Source organism: Grampus griseus, assembly GCF_964374135.1.
Source record: "Grampus griseus genome assembly, chromosome: 9".
Lineage (NCBI taxonomy): Eukaryota > Metazoa > Chordata > Mammalia > Artiodactyla > Delphinidae > Grampus > Grampus griseus.
In genome coordinates, this window is record NC_139003.1 from 81,865,001 (window position 1) to 81,883,953 (window position 18,953).

At 33.2% G+C, this 18,953-nt stretch overlaps 1 protein-coding gene across 2 annotated transcripts in view; it reads left to right on the forward strand.

Moving 5' to 3' along the window:
• SEMA3C (semaphorin 3C) overlaps positions 1 to 18,953 on the forward strand; it is a 186,654-nt gene that overhangs the window by 92,561 nt on the left and 75,140 nt on the right. For both annotated transcript variants that reach the window (XM_082661526.1, XM_082661525.1), the window contains 4 exons: positions 945 to 1,105; positions 2,364 to 2,426; positions 9,761 to 9,880; positions 16,800 to 16,890. In XM_082661526.1, coding sequence (XP_082517652.1) covers positions 945 to 1,105; positions 2,364 to 2,426; positions 9,761 to 9,880; positions 16,800 to 16,890 — 435 coding nt within the window. The remainder of the gene's footprint in view (positions 1 to 944; positions 1,106 to 2,363; positions 2,427 to 9,760; positions 9,881 to 16,799; positions 16,891 to 18,953) is intronic.

The following is an 18,953-nucleotide window of genomic DNA, read 5'->3' on the forward strand; positions in this document are numbered from 1 at the left end:
GATAAAGGCACTGGCCAAGTATATATATAAATGAAATTGTAGAGCCAGCATTCAGACTCCAGTGACTGAGCCCCAGATGCCACAAACTCAGTCATATTTTACTTCTTTAATCTGTGTATTTCACTGGAGAGTTATTTATTCATGAGGTATTTGTTGAATATCTATTCTGCACCCAATCAGCACCCTACAAATGATGTTTTACAGGAAAATTATGCAGCCATGAATCTCCTCCACTGGATGAAAAGCAAGCTTTATTAAACACCCTGGATTTTAGGCAAAATCAAAGGAGAATGTGTCTTCTCCCACCTTTAGTGACATTTGTTGCATTTTATATTCTCTCTCATGTTCTGAGCTCTTGAATATTTTTTCCTACTTCAGCAACAACCTCTGGTCTAGCAGAGGCGAACTTTTTTCCTGAACACAATCCAAGTAATTTATAGAAAAATTTATTAAACTAGTTAGAATTATGTTGAGGAAGTGAGGTAAATATTCAGGGTAGGAAACAACAACCCTAAAATGATGAACGTATTGAAGTCCAACAATAAAATATTAAGAGAGTCTAGGAAGACATTCATACCATCATTGCTTTTGTTTTTTGTTCAATCTAATCACTTGCTATATTTTTTTGGGTGATTTATTTTAACAAGCTTTGAGCTGATGACAAACAGTAAACAACTGAGTTGAGGTCCTAGCAAAATGTGAATAATTTTGTAATCAAGTAGTACTACTATAAACTTTAACATTGCATTTATGGATTTATTTATGTTTTAATTCAACATAGAGGAAATAAATAAAAATATCCACTAATATAACTGTTTTAAAATTAATTTATTGTAGGAGGAAAATGTATTTTGACTTTTTGGTAAATATTTCCATAAGATAATTTTCATTAAAATAATGGACTCAAGATACTCAGTTTTCACTTGTGCTATTCACTATTTCAGAGCTTCGAGAAACCAAGACCTCTGAATACTTCAGCCTATCTCACCACCCTTTAGACTACAGGATATTATTAATGGATGAAGATCAGGACCGGATATATGTGGGCAGCAAAGATCACATTCTTTCCTTGAATATTAACAACATAAGTCAAGAACCTTTGAGTGTAAGTTTATCATTTTCATGAGGGCAATGCTAAATTCCTAGGTGTCTTTTTCTTTAAAAGTTTCAAATACAATGAAAAAATTATGTACTTCATTAGAACAATAGAAAATACAGGTCATATATCAATAAATAGTTGGAAATTACTACTTATTTCAAGGACTGAAAATATAATCAATTCATTTCTCCATGTCTAGTTTCATAGTTTTTAGCCATCTAAAACTTGAAGCTAAGTGAGAAAATACTTCCCATGTATACATACATCGAAAGGGAAAAGGAGAAGCATGGAGTATAGCATGAAAAATGGTCAGATTAAAGGACAGCGTACCTTGTCATCTGTACATAAACCAAGAAGGCCTTGAAAAGAACACAATTATTAAATGCAGTGTTCTTTGAAAAAATGTGGCCTATACAACAGGGATTTGAACTGCATGGCTTCGCTTATATGCAGATTCGTTTTGGTTGTAAATACTACAGTACTACATGATACATGGTTGGTTGAATCTTTGGATGTGGAACTGGAATATAGGGTCAGTGTCCCTAACCTCTGAGTTGTTCAAGGGTTAACTATATTTATCATTCTATGTCACAGCAAGGAAATAAATTGAGCTTCATTAAAGTAAAGAAATAAAAGTAAATTAATTATAAATTTATTACAGCAAGAACACATCTGAATTTATTATTTTAACAATTAGCTACAGGATGAAAAAAGCTACAGGATGAAAAAAAAAATCATCTCCACCGGACCTGACCCAAGGCTGCAATGACTTAGCATGCTAGCACAGTATGTCAGAGAGAAAATCTTTATCCAGGTTATTTTAGCTGTTGAAGTACCTAGTTTGCAGTAAATTTACCAGCCTAGCTGTGTAGTTTACCAAAAAATCCCCAAGATAGCAGTATAAACATAAATTCATTGTGATATAAGCAGTTGTGAAAAGTGTACTATAAATCAGAGGGAGGGAAATATACATTATATGGTGCACATCAATAATTTCCTTATTTTAAAATTGTACCATTAGTAAATGAGCACATATTATAGAAAGAATTGTTGAAGGAAAAATTCATGGAAGAAACAAAAACATAGTTCTTAGAATAAAGTAATAAAATCTTTATTAACTTGAGTTCATAAAATGAAAGAAGAAATTTGAAATATAAATATAGAATTAACTTAAAGAAATCTGTTAGCATAAAGTAAATGAAGAGTACTGAGCTGTCATATATACAAGTGAGATTATGCAACCTTTATTTTCCTTTCTGAGCAGGTTTTCTGGCCAGCATCTGCAATCAAAGTTGAAGAGTGCAAAATGGCTGGCAAAGATCCCACAGTGAGTGCTTAAAAAAATCCAAAACTTAAATATTTGGTCTTTGAATTCATGTACTTTGAGTGCATCCAAGAAGGAGACAAAGGGTATTGGTGTTTTGAATCCTCGGCTGGACACATAGTAAGAAATGTAAATGCAAAGTGATTGGAACTCTTAAACACTGTAACTTAGGAATTCCTGACTGGGTAAAAATTTCCTGCTTTGCTTTCATTATTGAACCCTGACACTTTTCATGATGGATTTCAGTAATAAGCCCTGTTCAAAGTGGATCCAACCTGCAGAATTCTCAGCAGGCTGCTGAAATAATGATAATTCAAGTGTCTGGAGTAGCTCCCAGGTACCATGTGGGCTTTTCCAAAGAAAGATTCTCGTCAAAAGGGTAGTGGTTAGCCAGCACATTCCAGAAGCATAAATCACCAGTAATGGCTGTTATCTTTGTTAATTAAAAATAACCACAGAAATAAAAATCAAGGCAGATACAAATATCAGTAAATGTTCAGTGTGCAATACTTTTATAAAATGTATTCCATATAAAGAATCAAGGAATAAATCTACATTGATTTCTACAAATGACTTTCTGAAACTGACACATTAAATTATTCTTGAATATTATAAAAAATACATGGAACAGCTCTTTAATGTGCACAAGTCATTTAACGTTTATAATGAAGCTTAGATGTCATTTCACCTTCTTGTCTCAAACTTCTTCCTTGTGGAAGAAGAAGTGTGGAAATGAAATTTTTATATTTTATTGATTCTTAGCAGTCCAGGTACAAAGTTCTGAAAAAGCCTGGCTTAAGGCAGGACCACAGCAGACTCTGGAGTGCAGATCTCCGGGTCTCACCAGAGGGTGTTTTGACAAGAGTGCTGACCAGGAGTGACTCAGCTCAGGGTTTCATTGTTTTAGTTTCATAATTCACCTTATAAGAGAAAATTTTAAATGGGCAAAAGGAGCTCACAGTAGTATATTTGCTACCCACAGGATCTGTTGGACCACAATCAAAAAGGAAAAAAATCCAGAAAAGATGTGAAAGAAACATTCAAAAGAGTACATTACAATTGCTTTCTAGGGAACCAATAGCAGAATGAAGTATAATGTAGTGGAAAAGGCACTTTTTTTTTGGTCCCCTGAAGCTATGATTTCGATAATTTTGCATGAATTAAACTACTTTCTTTCATCCTCTAATGTAGAGGTTTCCCATTGGTGGTTATGTGATCATGTCTCGCCTTTTGCCACGATTATATCCTGTGGTTGTAATTACCGGATTTAATTGTTCTTTGTTTAAAAAATTTCTGTGTCCCATTCACATAAACTGCCACAGGCAGAATACATAGGATTTAGATACCTTTGCACATTCTCTTTCCAAAAATTGTTGTTGATTTTCTGAAGAGTCTTAGCCAAGTCATTTGATTTCTTTCTCCCTTTGGCAAAGTAGAAATGCTCTGTTATTTGCTTTATTATAATTAAACGTCATTAGATAAAATCTTCAATACATGCTTATGTTTTCACATAGTTTTGTCATGCTGTAATATCATTCATGGATATCTTTATATTCTGCCACATGGCCAGTCAGAGGTAACTGGTAGTGGGCTCTGTTGTAGTACAGCCAGCGCTGTTGGGTCCTGGGAAATAATAATCAAAGTAAGTTTCAAATATATGCTCTGTCTATGCAAGAGAAGAGAATGTTGACAAATTCATCTCGCTTAAGGCATGTGAGGTACTTACAAACAAGTGTCCTTTAAGCAGGATACCAATGGCAGAAAAATGATGCTAAATAGAAGTTCTATAGAACAACATTTTAATTACACTTCTCAAACTAAATATTTAAGAATCTCTTAGCTCTTTTGGAATAAATATCATCTAATTACTTAATATTTCATTTTTTAAATGCAGGAACAGAATATTTTAATTTGTACAAATCAGTTAATTGAAGTGAAGGAACCAGAGGTATATAAGGTGGAGTTCCTACCTTTAAGAGTCTTCACAATATACTGGGGATGACGGGACATATATACAATAATTACCAAGTAATACTAGCCAACACTTAATGGAATGGGCCAGGTGCTATTCTAAGTGTTTTGTTTTAATCCTCATGACGATGCTGCAAGATGGACATTATTGTCTTCATCCACATTTTTAAGATAGATAAACTGAATCACTAAGAGAGTAAGGAACTTACCCAAAGCTGCGCTGCCTGCAAGTGGGAGGCCTCTGTCCGACTCAGGCACATATGGCTCTAGATCTTTTTGCTCTTAGTTGATAAAACATGCCACTTCTCCGGGGAGAATATGATAAATGCTGAGAATACACACAAAGACAAAGAAAAAATTCACTGCACCTGGGATATTTAGGAAAGGTTTGATAGATTTGGTGGCAACTATGCTAGGTCTTACGTTAACTTGTCCCCTTATTCTAGTTCAATAATATTGAAATTCAAATAAGTTGTATCCTTTCTCTCTTTCAGCCTTTGGTACAGGCTACATGTGATTCTCTTCTTGTTGAATTATCTTCCCATCTTTTTAACCTGGGAATCATCTACTCATCCTTTATAACAGTGCAGATGTCACCTCTCTGGAGAGTCCTTTCTTGCTACCCAGGACTGGGCTAGCTGCCCCTCCCTGTGCGTTCACCTGAAACACTCTAGAACTTATTTCACTGCATTTTTAGTGATTGGATCCAGTGCCCAGATCTGTATCTAGGCACTTCATGAAATTTCAACAAGATCTGGAAAAATGGAGATGAAAGCAGTAAGCACGGGAATCTATTCCAAGTACTTTTCTCAGGTTGGGGGTAGGACACAATGGATATTGAGTTATTAATACCTTTAGATTAATAAGTTTATAATAAATTCATTATGCACAATTTTTAAAGGTATATTTTGGTTAAATTAATTTTTTTACTTTTAAATATTATATTAATCTTCTAAGAAAAGCATAAACTAGTGACAAATTTTATATTTCTATAACAATTGAAAAAAAACCATAGAATCAAACATCTCTTATTCCTTTAGATTTTTTACTTATATCAAACTTTAATTAAAGTTATAAAAATAATACTCAATTATTAGAAAATAATTCAATATAATTTAAAATTTGATCCCAGGTAATGTGTATCATAATACTATATAATAAACTAATGTTTATCAGGAAAGTAAATTATCATGGTGGGAATATAGCTTATTGTCTGCCTCAACTAAGAGAGTATAACTTACCTCCCAATTTCCCTTTTTGCCCCTATTTATTCACATTCCTACATGCTATATTTATTTCTGAATATTAATATTTTATTCATATGCTAAATAAATTGAGCTTAAACAATAACACATGCTGTCAAACATATCCAATGAGATAGAGCATAATGAATGTGCTAAGTAAGTACCGTATGAGATCATTGAAAAATTAAGCATGGTTACATATATTTAGACCTATATGCATTACATACACACAATGTCAAACTTGATTTATTAATTGTAGAATATCAATTTCCCTGTTTCTGTGACCAGAGGATCCTAAACTATTTGAAAACATATTTTCTTTAGGAATACATTTATCAAAATACCTTGATATATTCCCCAGACCAAGAAGTATAGGCCAAGAAGAAAAAAATTAAGAGGTATTTTTTTTTCCATTGCATAGTATGGACCATGAAGAGTCAATATTTTTAAAGCCCTATTAATCTGAGCTCCACGATATATTATTTTAAAACATCTATTTTAAAATTATATAAATAATACCTGTTAACACAGAAATTTTTGAAGACCTAGAAAAGCATGCAGAGAGCAACAGAAAACAATCTCTTATTAGCTCTCTGACCCTGGAGACTTAACCTCTCTGTGCCTCATTTTTCTTAAATGTGTAATGGGCTACTCATAAAACCTACCTTATTGGGTTATTAAGAGGATTAGTGAATTAATATTTGCAGAGAGCTTAGAACAGTACATAGCACATAGTAAGCACACACTGTTAAGTAAATAAAATAAATTACGCTACCCAAACATAATAACTTAAAAATTGGCGGTATATTCTTCCAGCATTTTAGTATATGACATGTATATGTATATACATAAAATAGTATTACATTCTGCATGATGTTAGCAGCTTGATTTTTCATTTAGCATTGTACTTTGAAATAGTTTTGAAAGAGAATTAAGCAATAAAAAGAAAGCATCCATGGTATTGAATTTCACTGATGTCTCATTCCGCAAACCTTTTATGGATGTCTACTGTGGTCAGGACCTGTACTAATCTCTATGCAGGACAAATTCCCTGTCCATTACACAGGGTTTGTACTGACAATTGGAACTGAAAATATATATGAAAGAATCTAATACCTAACACTGGGTATATTTATTATGTGCCAGACACTGTTCCAAGTGCTTCAGTAGTATACTGCTTACAACAAATATTATCATCACCATTTACAGATAAAAAGATTGAAGCACAGAGAGGCTAAGTAAGTATCTCAAGTTCAAATAGCTAGTAAAAGATAAAGCCAGAGTTTGAACCCAGGTCGTCTGGCTCTGAGATCTGTATACTTAAATTCACTCTCTGCTGCCCATCATGCTATGGCATGATGATAGTCCAGTTCTAATTGCCTCTCTGGTTTCATCACACAATAATCCTCTGTCCTCTCTAGGCACTATTCCCCAACTAAATCCTGCACTATTATGCCTCCAGTTTTTCTGTTCATGCTGTGTTTTCTGTTGGAATGTTCCTTTCTTATGCTTTTGCCTGTCAGAATCTCTAGCTTATTCTGCAAGTTCCAGCTCAAATGACATCCACTCTCAAACCATTACACCCACTTCAGTATTACTCATTTCCTCTTTCTTTCTATAGCACACTTTGAAAAATATAACCCTATTATAGCATCTACTACAGCCTGATGTATTATACTCCCCTTTCTCTGAAAACAGGAATTGAATCTATTCATTTCAGTATTGCTAGCACTATATACAGTGCTTTCACAGAATGAGTTCAGTAAATATAAATATTTTCTGGATGGAATTGACACAACTGCAGTGGTCTAGGACAGAAATAATGTGGACAGAAACTAAGCACAATGGAAATGGAAGGGACCTAGAAAATGATTTTCAATAATTAAAGCAATTGATTTATTTTTCCTTTCATGTTTTTCTCTTTGGGGAGGCTTTGGAGGAGCACAGTAAAGCATCATCAGATAGTGTGGGAATTAGTCTTCATGGTGGAGGGTAGCCATGATTCAAGACCCAGAGTTATTTATTAAACCTAGAGCACTTCATTTAACATTTTTGAGGACTCAATTTCCTCATCACTAAAATGGGACTGAATACTTTAATTGGAACATTGCTGTGAGGATTAAAAACAACTAACATCAAAGGATTAAGAGCTCTGTAAATATTAATAATTGTTATAAAAACTTCCCTCTAACAACTATGGAATTCTCACCCAATGACAAATTATAAAGTGGTTAAAAGTACAAGATTCAATGTAAAACACGTCTGTGTTTGAAAATCTGCTTTACCTGTTTCTAGCTACATGACCTCAGGTGAGTTAGCTAAACAAGATCTAAGCCTTTGTTTTCTAAAAGGGGTTGAGTTGAAAAAACTGAATGAATATAAAGTGCCTAAGTACACATAGTTTGCTCAATAAATGTGATCCATAAATGTAAAAAATCAAACTTCCTGGGAAGTAAAAGGGGTTAAGTATATAAAATGATTATTCTAATGTCTAGTACATAATAAATTCTCAAAAATATTAGCCATAATAATCATATATATAACAAATATGTTGATATAAACATATACATGAAACAAGTATAACCTGTATTGAAATGTAAAGACAGAACCTATTATTAATAGAATTGGATCGAATTTGTGTTTTACGGGAAAATGTTATATGCAGAATCCCAGAATGACTGGACTTGGATGTGAAAACAATAAACACAAGTGTCATTGCTCACAGATACCCTTAACATAGGCATACTATATATACACTGTACTTCATCTATGCTTTTTTCTCCAGAGAAACACATTTCATCTGCAGTTATGTAGTCAATTTCCAGGTACCTCTATAAACAGGTGTCAAGATACAGTGACACTATATATTTAATAAAAATCCTTAATGTCTTAAAGTAAAAATAAAGTATATAGTCTGGTCTGTAAGGATAAATTTATTTAACAGCAGAGTTGGTGATTGATGATTTGATAATATAAATCCATAATAGAAACATGTGTATACAGTTACTACATATGAAAATAAACATATATTTGCTGGCAAGTAACAATGAGTATAAAAAGGAAAAATGATGAGAAAATATAAAATAATATTGACTTTAAATTTCTATTTTAGAAAAGTTTTTTTTTTACTTTTCTAACAATATAAACAATAAATGTGCATTATAATAATTTAGTAAAATACATGGTACCTAGAAGAGAAAAAAATATATACTGTATGACCACCCATGGGGAAACCCCTGTTAGATTTTGACATATTTCTTTATAAAAACTTTTGTCTCTAATTTCTAACATTATTTTTAATAATGTTCTTTGCTAGATCAATGACTTTGTGAAGGGAACTACATTCAACCTCAGGCTTGATTAATGTGTAGTCAGCAAAGGATAGTGACCCTGCAAGTGTAGAACATGCAATGGTTAATTCAGTCACAGAGATCTGCATTTGGTGCTGACCATGTTTATGTATTTCTGCAAAGTCATAGTCAACTTATAATTACCATATTTTGCATTTCATTGAGTGAATAAATGACAGCCTTTCCAATGGTTGGATTGGGAACAGGTGAGAAAGGAGTTTTGGGGGAGAGGAGAGTATTTTAGTGTATCAAGAGCAGAGAGATCAGGATTCCATTATTTTTCATAGAAAGCAACAATGCTGGCATTTTGTTTAAGGTTTGCTTTAGTCACCAGTTATGAAGACCAATAGTGTTTGCAACTGTAACTAATGATAATATGGACCTTCTATAAACACAAGTTCATTCAAAACATGTGTATATAATATGTGAGGGTGCATGTGTGTATGTGTAATGTTTTGAGGAAAATTTGAAAAAACAATTTGGTGTACCTTTCAATTTCTAAACTTTCTCAGATAAAGAGTAAGCTCATAAAGTTTCAGAACATAAAAAGGTGCCCAGTATATAAATACTGAAATAGGAGAGACATATCGTTTTACTCATTATCTGGTAAACTACCTTCCTCCTAAAATGCACCATGTTCTCTTGTTATCTCCTAACAATAATTAAAAAGTTACGGCAGAAAGGAAAATGTATAACAATGTATCACAGTAATACTTAGAAATAGTTATAAAAGTCATTCAGTTACTAACCGCTTATTTACCTGTTGTTTTAGCATGGCTGCGGGAACTTTGTCCGTGTAATTCAGGCTTTCAACCGCACGCATTTGTATGTTTGTGGGAGTGGTGCTTTCAGCCCAGTCTGTACTTACTTGAACAGAGGGAGGAGATCAGAGGTAAGTGTAACAATTTTTCATTCTTAGTTTGATGTTAGTGTCAAAGATTTCTTACAACTGTATTTAACAGTAAAAACTTGGAAATATCATTAATGGCCATAAAAAAAGTTTCAAGCCCTTTAAACACAAAATGTATTACATTTGGTTCCTGTCTGCCAGGTTACTTCAAGTGTAGCCTTTTGCCTTCAATTAAATATATATGTTTCTGAATGGAAAAGCTGCAGAAGATAAAGGAAGGAGAATGGTATAATTTCATAATTATTCAGAGCATAAGGTATTGATAATATGTGCTCCAAATTATAGAAATATTGTAGTATAAACTCACTTTCTCAAATCTATTTTAAGTCATTTCTTATTTATTATATTTCAAATTTGGTAAATTTTTATGCGGTAGACACCTGTAAGAGATGTATAAAGCAGGATGACAAGTGCCTTAGCTGAAAAGAACTTTATATAATTAATAAATCATACTTCCATTTTAGACCAACATTGGTCTACACTAGGCTATTATAGCTTTATTTTTACATTGGTTAAAATGATTTGGGGTTCTGTGAACAAAAGCATTTACTAAAGACTAAATACATAGCTAATTGTATAGTCAAATATAAGGCTGGTTGAACTTCACCTGTGATATTTAAGACTGTTTATCTCAGTTCACAATTATTGACTAAGGAAACTACGCATTAGATCAAAGGAGTTTTCCTTATTCTTTTAATGAAACATGTTGCTTTACTTAATACAAGTATTTTAAAACTGAATTCTTTCAAATTAACTTGCTTTTGTTTCGTTATGCAACTTAAATCTAGAAATTCCAGTCCTTAAATAATATCTTAATTCAATTTTAGAGGTTAGAATTGTAAAAAAAATTAAATATTGCTACTGATATACTTAATTAAGTTTAGTTTTCTTTAACAAGGATTCATCCACTTTAGTACTAACATAATTGAACAATGATTTCCTCTATAGTCTTTTCTTATTAAATTTTTTTCAGATGTAATTTATATGCATCTATCTTTCAGTGAATAAAAAGCCATTTAAAAATAAATGAGTAATTATAATTGGACCCCAAATTGAGCCATTTACAAGTGGTTTAAGATGATATGAAATATTAAAATTCTTAAAGAAAAGTAAAGCTATGCTTCTTGGAAGAGTACAATTGGCTGAATTGAGCTTGTCATTAGAACCACATGCCTGTGATCAGCTGATTAAATAAACTAGTGGCCCAGACGTCTGCAGTCTGTCAGACAGTCCACTGAGGGCTGTGCAGTCACTGTACAGGCCAACAACTGCATAGCAGTTTTCATATTTTAAATAAAATCATTTTCCCATGTACAAATTGCCCACTATACACTTCATGGTTTAATTGGGAAGTTGGTCCAAAAAATAATCTCCTTTGGAAAACCAGCATGGAATAAATTTTAATCACTTTACTAAATATGAACTACTTTAGTCTCACTTCAAAAGATGTGTTTCAAAGGGGATTCATTTCCATTAATTAATCTCTTTAAATAATATATTAAGAGCCTATTTAAGTGTGAAAAAGATTATGAAATTTTAAACTTTTTGTTTTCCTTAATAGTCAAGTCAAAGTGTTTCACCACAACATCATTTTTATATATCTGTAGTATATAAGTAATAATATAAATATAGAATGCACAGTTTTATCAAACATCTTATGTATTTATTTTCTTTAGTTTAGAATGAAAGACCACATGATGCAGAAAGTTGTATTTTGAGAGAATTCTCCTTATTCATCACTAACATTGTATTTTGTAGTGATCAGAGGTAGTACTTACTGCTAACACCCTATGTTAGTACTAAGATATGGCATTTTTCATGTATTTGAAACCACTTTGAAAGTGAACCAGGTTAGGGTGGCACAGTCGTTAAGTATTCCTGTTTATTTCTGACACATTATCCACCATCTTTTATTTGCCTGTCTAATAGCAATTCATTGGTTCTCAGAGAACATTTTATAACCCTACTTCACATTTGGAACACCACGCACTTTCATGAGACTCTGTGGCCCTTCCATTATTTTGTGAGACTGATTCAGAGCTTTCCTAGAGCAATTCAATGGTGTCCATCCAAAGAGCCTACAATCTTTGCTACATAGATTCCTAACCACAGTTTTTCTCTTTTATCCACTGTCTTCTGTTTCTGGAAAAAAATAAAGCAACACAAGTAAATGATGACTTTAACTAATGAATAAAACATTAATAAGAAACAATTATTGGTTAATTGTGCTGCACATTCTTGGAATGTTACCTCTCATCTCGGGTTGATTTTATCAGATGCCTCCATAACATCAGTTCTCATAACTGAATACTGTTTAAGCCCCGGATGCTGCCACTCATCTAGCAGATAACCTTGCCTTTGATTGACCAAGAATATCACAGGCATTCAAATTATTCCATGTGCTTTTTGAACAAAATTAATCACCAAACTTTTCTGTTTATGCATCTTTTTGTAGCTTTTCTCTTGTCAGAAGAATAGCTGTGCATTTTTCTTATCAAGAAAGTTCTCTGATCTTTAGCCTCCACTGTTTTATGTCTTCTTTCCCTTTCCCCTGTATTTACTCTTTTTTTCTTGTTTAACAATAAGTTTTCTTTCTTGTGACGTTTTTTCAACTCTTCTCCTTTCTCTCTCTTTTACTTTATCACAAAACTTCTCGGATTAGTAGGCTATATTTTCAGCTTTTACAATCCTATTTTCCATGTCTTTCATTAAACCTTTCTAATCTAAATTTCATTTTCACCCATTAACTGAAACTCTTCCCTAATGACCAAGATTCTCAGTGATCAAATGGACTCCCCTAATCAGCATCCTTTCTCCTAGACCAATCTATGACATGTTGGTCATGCCCTCTATTTTTCAGTGCCGTTATTATTATTATCATTTTTTTTTTTTTGCGGTAGGCAGGCCTCTCACTGTTGTGGCCTCTCCCATTGCGGAGCACAGGCTCCAGAAGCGCAGGCTCAGCAGCCATGGCTCACGGGCCCAGCCGCTCCGTGGCATGTGGGATCTTCCCGGACCGGTGCATGAACCTTTGTCCCCTGCATCAGCAGGCAGACCCTCAACCACTGCACCACCAGGGAAGCCCAGTGCCGTTATTGACATCTATAACCATGGGACATTTTGCCATGCCTTCTTTCCTGATTTTTCACCACATACTCTCTTTCTGGTCCTATTTTTTCTCTTATTGATTCGATCTACAAATATGTATTTATTTAATAAGAGTAATGGCAGAAACAAAATCATTTCAGAACTTGTAAGCTATCTTTAAGATACTGGTCTTTGTCCTGTGTCTAAGAAGAAGCAACTGAAACAACCTTAAGCAGAAAGTGCCATGAACAGAATTGTGTTGTCACTTGTATTTTACATTACATTGATACTTTTGTTGTTCGTTTTTTGTTTGTTTGTTTGTTAGCTTCTTTAATTATAAAGTTGCCATGAACTGAGATGAGAAACAATGAAGAGAACCATGTCTGAGGTTAAAATTATGAGCCTGGGTTTGATTCTGTTGAGTCTGAGATGCTGCTGAAAGATACAAGTAGAAATATCAAGTAGGCAGCTGAATATAAATTTGGCTATATAAATGTTTGAGTAATTGTTTCATAAGAGTAACTGAAGCCCAAACAAAGTGTAGATTTAATCATGCAGAAAGAGTATAGTATGAAAAGAATGATTATGACTGAGACTTGAGGATCTCCTAAATTTAAATGGCCAGATGGAGGAAAAGGGATCTCCAAAAAAGACTAAAAAGAAACAACAAGAGGAGAGGAAAAAAAAAAAAAAAAAAAAAAAGTGTGTTCTGGGAATAAAAACAAGTCATTTAAAAAAGATAGAAGTTGACAACAATCTCAAATACCATTGAGAATCCAAGAAAGAAGAGGTCTAAAAAAATAAGCGCTGAATTGTGTACATGATAGTCATCAGGGGTCTTGCCAAAAAAGGGTTTCAATAGAGCAGTTGAGGTTGGATGCCCAACTGAAGTGGATTGAGAAGAAAGTGAGAACTCAGGAAATGGTGATGAGTATATGTAATTCTTTAAGAAAGGTGATTCTCAAGGAGAGTAATGTATAAGAGCTGAAGGAGTTGTTGAAATAATGTTGTAAGGGATCCAGTTAATGAGATTAAAGAACAAGTAGGGGACTTCCCTGTTGGCACAGTGGTTAAGAATCCACCTACCAATGCAGGGGATACAAGTTTGAGCCCTGGTCCAGGAAAATCCCACATGCAGAGAAACAACTAAGCCTGTGTGCCACAACTACTGAGCCCATGCACCACAACTACTGAAGCCTGTGTGCCTAGAGCTCGTGCTCTGCAACAAGAGAAGCCACTGCAATGAGAAAGCTGCGCACCGCAATGAAGAGTAGACCCCGCTCCCTGCAACTAGAGAAAGACCGTGCACAGCAACGAAGACCCAACACGGGCAAAAATAAATAAATAAAATAATTAATTAAAAAAAAAAAAAGAACGAGTAGGGATAATGGAAAGTATAAGTTGCCTAAGAAGATTGGGTAAGATAGGATCTGAAACACTGGTGGAAGGATTGGACTCAGAGTAAGAGAAATATTTCCTCTTGTGTATTAGTGGATGTATTCACGTATAGTTATATATTTGGTAGTGAGAAACTGATGCCTCATTTAAGGGCTTCACTTTCTAAGCAACATGGTTGTCAATCATATGAGCTGAGAATAAATTGGGAGATTTGACGATAGTGGCAATGGTTTGAAGTTATCAAGGGAAGAACCAGTTGACAGAGTGCCTTTGAAAGGTTGCTGAGCAGTGTAGAGGGTTCACTTTAAGTTGGTGATCACAAATCTATACTATGTTGAATACACCTTGTTGGATAACCTTTCGCAAAATGCTTAGAAGTTTGGAGGCAGGTGTGGAGAATGTAGATAGATGTGTCTTTATAGCCTATGGGTGCAATGAAAACAATCACAGATTCAAGGAAATTAATATTGATATTTTTGAAAAAAACAAAATTAAAAAGCATGGAATCTAATCTATCTATCAAGAAGATAGAAGGCTGATAAATTGTAAAAAATAGAAAGGGTTCTTAGGCGATGAGTTTGAAGAATTGTTGCAGGGTGCTTGAATTAGTCATTATTCAGGTGGATCACATCCCTTCCTGGGGATGACAAGATCTAGACTATCACTGTGTGAGTACAAGGAGGCTATGCAATGGAGAAGGAAGTCAGTGGCGAGCAAGTGGTGCCTAAGCAATCTCCTCAATTCCTGCAGTGCCAGCTGTCACTTTTTTAGTCAAATCTATGTATGACTCTGGCTACACAACCAAGTTTACTAAACTGTATTGTTTTCCTGCAGGTTTATCATTGTTTAGTTATTGTATAAATGATGACCTCTTGGAAAGCAGACATAGTTAGGAGTCAGGAGACTGAATTTTAATTTTGCTTTTGTCACTATTCAGCTATGGGTGATCTTGGACAAGTCATATTTTCCTCATCTTTAGAGTTAATCCATGAAAAGCGTCGTGTTATAGGACCTTTCTAGGCTAGAGCACTGTGATTCTTTTTAAGCTCTCTAATTTCCCATTACCTCAGGGATTTCCCGCCAATACATCAAACTCAGTATAACAAAAATGAACTAGTTTTATTTTCTTTAAAGAGTCAAAACTTCAGAATCAACTTTGTTTTCTTCATCTTCTTTTGCTGCCTCCAATTTGTTATTGATTGCCAAGCTCTGTCGATTTTCACTTTACAAATCCTCTTACATCTTTACCACTCTTACCCTGACCACTGAGATCCTGGCATGTCAGATTATTATTACCTAATTCCTGGACTACTGCAGTTCAAAACAAGTTTGTTTTCTTGAACCCAGTGTCTGTCTTTACAACCACCATTCTCAATCTTCTTAAAGCACAAGTAAGACCCAATCTTCTTAAAGCAATGTTTTGATCCTTCTATTCCATGCTCAAAAATGTTGAGCCCGTATTTCATTCAGGACAATTTTGAAAAGCAGCTTGATAATTAAGGTCCTCCATCATTTAATGCAATCTACAAATGTGATCATTTTTCTTTGAATTTTAGTAGTAGCTTTTACTAACTTTATGTAAGAAAAAAGATAAACATACCAACAAAATGCTCCCTCTAACTGAGGCTACACTGACCATTATATTTCAAATTGAACCCACTGCCCCCCATCCGTGGATTTCCCTAGTCCCATTCCCTGTTTAATTTTTTTCCTAAGCACTGAGTACCATCTAACATACTTTATATTTTACGTATTTATTATCTTTATATTCTTTATTTATATTATCTGTCATTAGATTATAAATTACCTACAGGTAAGGATTTTTGTCTATTTTGTTTACTCTACCCCCAATGTTTTGTCAGTGTCTGGCAAGTAATAGGTGCTCAATAAATTTTTGTTAAATAAATAAGTGAATGAGTAAAAGAAACATTTTAATCTAAATTATGAATTATTTTGTTGAATCTAGTATAATGCTTTATATAACAAAATAAGTGGTAACAAATTTTATGTTTAAAAAAATCTTGATTATTTTGAAAGTTTCATAATCCTCATACACATTGTTTCTCTGTAATCAGTTTTCTTCTTTTGGCCAATGTTCAACATACCTAGTTCAGGTTTACAATGATCCTTGATTTCCAAGTGTTTTTTATTGATGTTGATTTGAGAACTTGTTGGATCAGCTTTATGGGGAGTATAGTAGGATGTGAACTTGACCTGCTGAGGTTAGCTTTATAACTTACAAATGGATTCTTCATATAGGCCAAGAGAGTCTTAATATAGTAAAATTGGGAAGGCATAAGCAACCAAGTAGAAAGCATATTATTTATGATGATGCTTTGTTTTACTAAAGAAAAATTGGTTAACTAAGATAAAGTAATTTATCGTTACTACATTTCCAATTTTATCTGTAATAAAGGACCAAGTTTTCATGATTGACTCCAAGTGTGAATCCGGAAAAGGACGCTGCTCTTTCAACCCCAATGTGAACACAGTGTCTGTTATGATCAGTAAGTGTAAAATAAAAGAGGGAGGGGGAAATATTTTTTAAAAAAGGAAATTAAATTAATTAAAGAAAATAAATTCATGATACTATATGCCCATTTTGGATAGCTGCATGGATGATAGCACCTGAGTAAAATAATAGAAAGTTGTGAGAAATTTTAATTTCTCGTTTCCAAGAATATTCATGATTAAATGATAACCATGTATTTTTTCATCTAATATGACTGCTGTTATTTGTAAAGCAAGTCAACCATTTAAAAAGCGTATGTATGTATATACATATATTAATAGGTATTGTGTATATGTATACATATATTAATATATATTATAAAGTAAATTTCAGTGTTTTCTGTAGTTGTTTTTCTAGTATTAATTATATTCACTTTTCCTCATGTTTTAGTAATCTTTTACAAATGATTAAAACTGGTATTCCTTTCATGCGAAATAATAACAAAGTGCATGTGTTAGCTAAGTACATTCTCTGTGGATTGTCTAGAAGTTGCTGTACTAAAAAAGATGCGCTCATAAAATCACTTTTTTATTTTCTCATTTTTTTATAAAATATATCAGTTAAGAAGCAGGCCCAGTTGATTGCTGCTACACACATTAATAAATCAATATCCTTGAGTCTCAATCATCCAGTGCCTGTCTATACCTCACTTAGAAGACATTCTTTTCTGGCTAATTAAGACACTTCTAGAATATGTCTGACTTAACATTAGTTGACTGTGGGACAAATCTTGGATTTCAGTATGCCGATTATATAGTAAATGCTTTTCCCTTTTTGTTTCTCTATGTATTGCCAGTGGTAAAATTGCATCATTTGACAGTAGAACAGGTGGAAAAATAATTAATTTGTTCAAAACCCTTTGCTTTGATTCATTTAAAAAGGCAACTCATCTTTCTTTCTCAGATCTGGAAACTAAATTAAGACAAATACATCCAGCACTGACTGAAATGTGAGCTTGGAAATTATCCAGTAAATTATTTCCCTATAGTCATTCAAATTGGGTAGGGAGGAAATGAAAATGTGTCATTAGGACAGAAAAATTACAAAGCTTTGAAACTTCAAGATATCCAATTAAGTCTGATGCAGAGTATTTTCAAATAAGTTTCTAAATATTATTTAATAGAAGCAGTGTCTCAGAAAGTATTTTCTTCATGAGGAAGAAAATTTTATTCACCTTTAGAAACTGTAAGATTTGTATAGTACTAGATAAATATATAAAGTTTTCACTTATTTCAAGTTAAATGCTATGAAAATAAACTTCAAAATTCTAAATTATTGTTAACACATACTGGAGTTTTATCTCATCAAATATTATTTAGAACAAAAAAGGGTTAAAACAAGGCAGTATAAATTTTCCTGTTAAACTGTAGTAAGTCATGTAATAGTTTTGCGCTTTAGAGAATAGGATTCATTTATGAAATTAAAGTTGTTATTGCTCTTCATTTTTCAAGGACCTGAGACTTCAATTCCTAGGCTTATATTCCTATGCTACTTTTTAATATTTTGATTAACATTATAATTTTTACTCTCAAAGAAAATCATTAAACAGTTTGCTTAACTTGAAACCTGAAACTAAAAAGAGCAGGAAGCTTTATAACCTTATATTTATCATCTTATTTATTCTACTGATTATCCCTGTAATATTATCTCTAATATTTCATTTGTGTACTCATCTCACTTTGCTATTTGATGTTGTATCATTTCTGTTCAATTGCAGTGCACTAAATAACACAAATTGGTTAAAATATTTCTATCTATTAAAGTACCAAGAAGCGTTGAGCATTAGAATTTCAAATTACATAATATAGCGCGGCATCTGGCCCAACGTGCTAGTGTTCTTTTGCTATTTTTAGTAATTATTGTAGCACAACAAAGTCAGATGACACCTCTTAAAGAACCTCTTCAAAACCTCATGAGATAGTTTTTAATCAGTGGAAGTACAACTGGAAAGCAAAATATTTTTGGATTAAAGTTTAAATTGAGCAAGTTTATCTTTGCATAAACCCTACAATGAAATTCTGAAAGAAAAGAATTTCTACTCTCAAATAAAATTCTTTC